Raw genomic sequence first — 7500 nt, forward strand, 5'->3', positions numbered from 1 at the left:
TTGAGTAAATGAATAGCGTATGTGGCACTTTTACTGCTTACACTGGGCACAAGTGCAGGACATGCCTAGTTCACTCATAAGTTTATTATTTTCATATCTATTTGGTTTTCATTGGTCATTGTAAATGTTATTCCTAGACTGTTACACCATCTCATATTTTGAATAATTTATGACTGAAAAAAAAAATTAGATTATGTACTAGCAACAAACTCCTGGTGGGAAAAAAGAGAAATGAAAGTATACTTCTGCAAAAGTGTTCTCAGACCATTTCAATAATACGTTAGTTAAATGTATTGTTAATTTAAACTTTCATTTATATGAAAGTTCAGGTCAGTGCATGACAATCATAAGACTGGGTTCGTTAACATGAAAATATTAATGCTTAAGTTTAATTTAATAAAACATTTCTGGATACACATATCCTCAAATGATGATGATGATGATGATGATAATGATGATGATGATGATGATGATGATGATGATGATGATGATGATGATGATGATGATGATGATGATGATGATGATGATGATGATGATGATGATGATGATGATCATCATCATCATCATCATCATCATCATCATCATCATCATCATCATCGTCATCATCGTCATCATCATCATCGTCATCATCAATGTTAATGATAGTAATGATATGAGAGAATGATCATAAGTATGAAATAGTAAGCATAACAGTGATAATAACAATAGTAACAATATTACCAGTAACACTATTATTATTATTATCATTATTATTATTATTACAAATATTATTATTATTGTTATTGATATCATTATTATCATGGTTATGATTATCATTATCATTTATGTTATTGCTAATACTATTATCCTTATCATTATGAACAAAATTATTATTATTATTATTATTAACTTAATAGTTGATGTTAACATAATCACTACTGTGTTGCTAGCCTTTAGTGGCAAATGACCAGCTGATGTTCCCGTGACAGTCAGTCATTTGCATCTGGTAACAGAAGTGACTACCCACTCCACGGGCCACTCTTACCAGCTCGCATCCACCAATTACAGCCATGCTTTGTGTTCACCCAGCTATCAGACTTGAGTAAACAGACTATAGCTGAAATCTTGGCCCCTGGAGCTCATGTGATGACTTAGGTCTTGAAGTAGGACCAGAAAGAAACTTGGTTTTGGTTTTTCCTTTTTTTCTTTTTTCAAAGATAACTTTCTCCATTAGGAGCCTCATTTTATTCTGCGTATTTAGTTATGAACCATGTTCCTTAGACAGTTGCCCAAGGTTATGAAGATTGTTTTTGCGTATTTACATGTTTAACCCATTGGCGACAGGTGTAGAAAACTAAAAAAAAATCTACGCTCTGGTGAACCACGGCAATGCGCCGACTTTGAGCGCATGAATTCGGTACATCAAGCTGAATCATTGCCTTGGGGCGTGACCCGTCGGGAATGGGTTAAAAAAGAGAGTTCAAATTTGAATGCTTTCATGTGTATGGATATTTACATCTATTACTGAATAAAGTAAGAAATCAAATTGAAAATGATTCTAAGATCTTGTCTTAGTGAGTTTGAAAAGTTTCTGTTCTATATGTACTCGTATATCTCACCAACCATTTTTCTTTTTTCAGTCGGACGAAGATTGCACAGTGAGTTCCCATACATTGATGCAGAGGTGAAATACGCATGTAGGGAATATGCGGCTACTGCAGTTGACATCATTGCCAGAAGGTTACGTCTAGCTTTCCTCAATGCCCAGGCAGCAGAAGAGGCTCTGCCAACCATCGTTAATATAATGGCTGAGGAACTGAAGTGGTCTGAGAAAGAAAAAAAGGTAAACAAGAATGCTGGTTTATGTTGGAACAGGAATAATTTTTCAGTGAGGATTTTAGTGGTGAATATATGAAAATCAAACACTCACAGTCATACTCACACTCATACACTCATTCGCACACTCTCACTCATACTCACACTCATACTTACACTCATTCACTCATTCTCACACACACTCACAGTCATACTTACACTCATACTAACACTCATATTCACTCATACACTCATTCTTGCACTCATACTCACACTCATACTTACACTCATTCACTCATTCTCACACTCACACTCTTACTCACACTCATACTTACATTCATATTCACACTCATACACTCATTCTCACACTCACTAAAGCTAAAGAAAAAGAATATGTGTGTGAGCCTAAATGAAAAATTGCAGTCAGTCTTTGTTAAAGCCACCTAATTGGATGCTGAAGGGAAGTGGAGAACAGCTCAGTCTACTTTTATGAATGATATATCAGAACTCACTGTGAAAAAAGAAGCAAAAAAGAAAAAAATGGATACTAGTGAACATAAGACCTGCTTACATGAGAAGTGATCATCAAAATCCTCGGTATTTCTCACAGGTATCATTGTCACTTACAGTACCAGTATCACTTATAGGTGCGCATGGACTAATGTGTTGGAGGCAATCACTTTAATCAGTCATGGCAGCAGTTATGTTTATTGTTATCATCAGTTTCTGGCCTCAAACAAAAACCCAGACAGCAATTTGAATAAATAAAAACACACATGCACATACAAAGAACAGTAACTTACAAGGATTCATGCCAAAGTCTCCTTCCATGAAGTTGTACATGGAAAATGGAGCTTAATACCAACAGAAGCCTTGTAGTCTGGTTCAGTGATAGCAAAATCTGATCCTGCAAAAATACAAGTCAGGAGAAGGTATAATAGATGAATTAAGGAAACAAATAGACTTTCAGATTGTTGTAAAAATAGAAATCCAGAGATCTGGTAAAGATCAGGAGATATGAGTATCATAAGTCCCCACTCAAAAGAGGACAGAGAAACTGGAATGAATTCAGCAAGTGAGCACAAGATGGCAGCTAGCTTTCATGTACTTCAGCTATGAAGGAGGACCAAAGAAATGGAAATGTCTCCTTAGGAACTGTTCTTGAAGTCCTTACCTTTGAATTCCTCAAGGCCATGACAAAGTTCTGTCCTTGGCTCCTTCAATGGTTGATACTCTCCTTACCAAAGGGATTTTAAACAGGCAAAAGGAAGGCTCATAGACATCACAGAACTTCCTTGGCTTGTTTTTGTAGGTGGAAAGCTGCAGTTTGTCTGCATCCATGTTAAAGCTGAGGGAGTAAATGACAGTAGCAGAATAGTATGAGAGCAGAGGACAAGAAAGTTGTTGGCCATGGCTGCAGCATGCAATTCTCCAACCAGTATACTAATGCCAAGGCTAGGCATATGATGTGATAATGTCATGAACTGTGACCTCAGATCCATTAAAAAAAAATACACACACACACACACACACACACACACACACACACACACACACACACACACACACACACACACACACACACACACACACACACATATACACACATACACACACACACACACACACACACACACACACACACACACACACACACACACACACACACACACACACACACACACACACACACACACACACACACACACACACACATATATATATATATATATATATATATATATATATATATATATAGCTACTATATCTAACCTGACGAGTTATTATGGCATGATTTCAGGTTACCCCGTGGCTGTCTGATAATTTACATTACTTGATATTATGCCAATATGGCAACAATGTGACAGATATATAAACTAGAGAAATTCAGTAGAAATAGCATATGTACTATAATATATATATGGAATTAACCCATAACATGTCAGTCAAAATCAGCTAGTGACCATTTGCCTTTACCAGTCAATATTTGATTTCTGTTTTATTTTGTTTATGATATGTTAATAATAATCATAAAATCAGTACAGAATTCAGAATGAAGTTAAAACTTCATTTTTAATTTTAGGAAGCACTTAAGCTATAGATTTAAAGAGAACTTTCAATTTATTAAAGATATTACCAATTTGTATGGCTGTTGGTGCCTTTTGGCATATATGTGCCATTGCCAGTCCACTGGCAATGGCACATAAAAGGATTGTTGATGGCAGATTTATTATCTTTTAGTACCAAAGTAGGATATACTGCAAAGTTTGTTTTACAACAGAATCAGTTAGCTGCAGCTGTTAAGTTCCTTCAGCAAGAAATGGGTCAGAATGTGAACAGAGCATCACGTGAAAAAATTCCAATCAACCTCTCCAAAAGTGAAATCAGCGACTATGTAAAGCGCTTCAATTCCCTGGATACTGACAAGAAAGGCTATATCTCGCTCAATGATCTGAGGATGTCCCTGAAGGTATGTGACATTTATGAGACTGATTTCTCCCATGCTATTATTCCTAATTTTCATATCTCTATAGTTTGGATGTTGTCTGAGAATGATGGTAGAGTCAAAGTTAACATACTTTAGGTAAATAGTTTGTTTTCTGCAGTTGAAGACTGAATATATCATAGCACTCAGGTTTAAAACTAAAATAGTAAATGTTGATATTGGATACGATCCTTAATTGTGTTTTAGGGATTATAACATATATACAATTTTTCATGAAATGTAAAAGGAAAGAATGTCAAACTTATCATTTTGGAAGCAGTTGTATTTATGAACCATCTCTTTGTATTGTGTGAATTTGAACAACATTTAAAAATAAATGTTAGATATACAAATGGAGGAAAGGAAAGGTTTTATAGAGTACAGTTACTATTTGATGTTTTTAGAAAAGATAATTGATTGAGGATTTTTGCATTTGTAATATTAGAAAGACTATTTCTTAATTCCATCAGTTTAATAGATATATATTTGCATATATGTTATTGTAGTGCTAAAAATATCTTTACTGGAACACATGAAGGAGTTAACTGATATTTTTGTTTATTGATATTAACATGATAGTTATACAGCCTAATAATTATTTTGATTTATTATTTAGACCTCTTTGCTCAGTGTGAGAGGATTGTTGGGTAATTATATTCTTATGAACTTTTTATCCTAACGTATTTAAGAATGATGGAGAGAGGATTAATCTAGACAAGCTACACGAAATCTTGAATGAGGTAGATGTCCACAAGCACGGGCAAGTCGAGTTCCCAGATTACGTACAGGTAAACAAAATGGAAAGTGTGTCTGGCAGTTACTGATTCTTCGCTTTTCAGATACCTGTCTCTTCATTTGGTTTACACTTAATTTTGAATCTGGTCTAGTTCTTCTGATACCATAACTAGAAGGGGATCAATGATTCAGTTCTATAAATGTGACACAATTAATGCATATAAATCATGGAATTTGTGGCAGATTGCAGAGGGAGAGAATATGTTGTTATTTGGTGTTGTAAAGGAAATGACACTGATTTTTGATCACAGAGATAGGTTTTTAGCTCTGCTTAAATGCAGTTGAACTATAAGTACAATTTACCAGACAGTTGACATTTTAGAATAAGAAAAGAAATACTGTATATTATGGATAACAATATTTATGGTGATTGTCAACAGAAGTTACTGTATGTTTAATTAATGGCTTATAATGTTTAGTAAGAAGGACTCGTAAATTTGCTATATGACTCATTTCTTGCTTCCTAATATTATGCTTCAGACAGTGTATGATCTAGAAATGGCTGGCACCAGCCTTGGTTTGGGAAATTGTGCCTCTGCATCAGATTAATAAATGATATGCAGAAATGTAAAGTAATACAGTTGAGCTAAATTTGGGAATAAAATGTAGATTTTCATGTAAGTCTAAAACACTACAAAAGAAGAAAGAAGACGAAAAAGATTTTCATGTATATCTGTATATATACACCTTTTTTCCTTATTGAAACCATGAGAGCCCAGATCTCTTGATTATTAATGATGGCATGTTTATAGCAATAATAGGCCTGGAAAGTGGCTCTGAAATGCTAAAAATTCCTTCACCCCACCATTTAAAACATCTTGCTCTGTCACTGGCTTCAAAATTATGGTTGTATGCATTTTGATTGTTGCTAAGACACTTTATATCTAGATGAATAAATTATTTGTGTTCAGATCAGAAGCCCTAGATCAGATTATACTAATATTTCTTCTTTTCTCTGTCGACATTTGCAGCGTCAAAAGCAGAAATGTTATCATAAGCACATGAGATAGAACTATTGCAAGAGGAGCTTTTTCAAAGGTTTAAGTAATTTGTTTGGCTCATCAGATTTTCATTTAGAAACATTGCTTTTTGTGAAAAATTTCTTTGAAAGTAAGGAATGTGGGAATCATGATAGTGTCTGATTTCAGTTCTTAGATGATCAAGTTCATTAACCTAAAGGTGCCAGGGATGACATGTACATACATGCATTGCCCACTGAGCATTTAGTTTATTAATTGTTTTTACACATAGATGGCTCCACAAGTACTATGTCACCAATGAGCCAATTACGAATACTACCTGTCTCACCTGTATACCCTTTTCCTTGATCTTCAAAAATATTTTCTGGTATCTAATATTGCTGTCAATAACACTATAATAATTAGCATTAGTAAAAAAACTCAAGGAAAGGTGAAATCAGGTGACGTCACAAGGTCTACTGATTGAACCCCTTGTAGCTAAGCATTTGCAGAGCCATATATGTGCAGAGACATTTCACAAAAGATTACAATGAACACAACATTTTCCTGGAAGCTTTGGGTTAAGCTGTATATTGAACTGACATCAGAGATTCATTCTGTTGTAAATGTTGATCTACAGTAATAAGACTCTAACTTTCACTTAAATACCTATCTGTGTTGCAAAATAATTTTTGAGGTTAACTGATGGCCACAATGCAGAGGTATATAGTAAATGTATCTCTTGCAATTTTTCAATCTCTGATCATCAGCACATCAGAACCAAGAGCACCAGAGGTTTGCCTGTCCCAGACAACACTTTTGGTCTCTGTCCATCTTTCACATGAAACACACGACAACACAATGCACCCACAAAAAAGAGACCTAACACACGGAAAGATGAAGCCCAAGGCATGAGCTGGAGGAAGCGGATAATTAAGCACATTGGAATGTAGTGTGCACAGTCTTGGTCTTCAACAGGTTTTGGGGCTGTTTTCATATAATTTCTTAAATGTGAACTTTTCAGGCGAGAGGTCAAGATGTTCCTGGTGAAACTCTCCATGAGATTCTGAAGGAGATCGATCTTAATCTTAATGGGCAGGTGGAATTAGATGAATACCTACAGGTGATTATTGACAAGAAGAAATAATTTATATAATTATCATTTTTGTCATTCTTATCCTCTTTAATTTTTTTGATGCCTGTGATTTTGTTTCATCTAATACTTGATTCTTGATATGAATTGAGCCTAGAAATATAAATCTTATTTTGTTGTTTTCTATGATTTGGCTTTATTAATTTTACAGTTTTAGTTTGTATATTTTAGTGGTAGCAGACATTATATATATGTGTATATACTCACTCTCAGACACCCACACACATGCACACACACACTTACATACACACACACACACACACACACACACACACACACACACACACACACACACACACACACACACACACACA

At 34.8% G+C, this 7500-nt stretch overlaps 1 protein-coding gene across 4 annotated transcripts in view; it reads left to right on the forward strand.

Annotated features, from left to right (window-relative positions):
* Positions 1-7500, forward strand: part of LOC125025757 (glycerol-3-phosphate dehydrogenase, mitochondrial-like) — a 41842-nt gene that overhangs the window by 27765 nt on the left and 6577 nt on the right. For 2 of the 4 annotated variants that reach the window (XM_047613946.1, XM_047613949.1), the window contains 4 exons: positions 1620-1822; positions 4076-4264; positions 4969-5067; positions 7058-7156. In XM_047613946.1, coding sequence (XP_047469902.1) covers positions 1620-1822; positions 4076-4264; positions 4969-5067; positions 7058-7156 — 590 coding nt within the window. The remainder of the gene's footprint in view (positions 1-1619; positions 1823-4075; positions 4265-4968; positions 5068-7057; positions 7157-7500) is intronic. The other 2 variants (XM_047613948.1, XM_047613947.1) reach the window with 2 other exon arrangements.

The sequence above is a fragment of the Penaeus chinensis genome, chromosome 5 (genome assembly GCF_019202785.1).
Source record: "Penaeus chinensis breed Huanghai No. 1 chromosome 5, ASM1920278v2, whole genome shotgun sequence".
Lineage (NCBI taxonomy): Eukaryota > Metazoa > Arthropoda > Malacostraca > Decapoda > Penaeidae > Penaeus > Penaeus chinensis.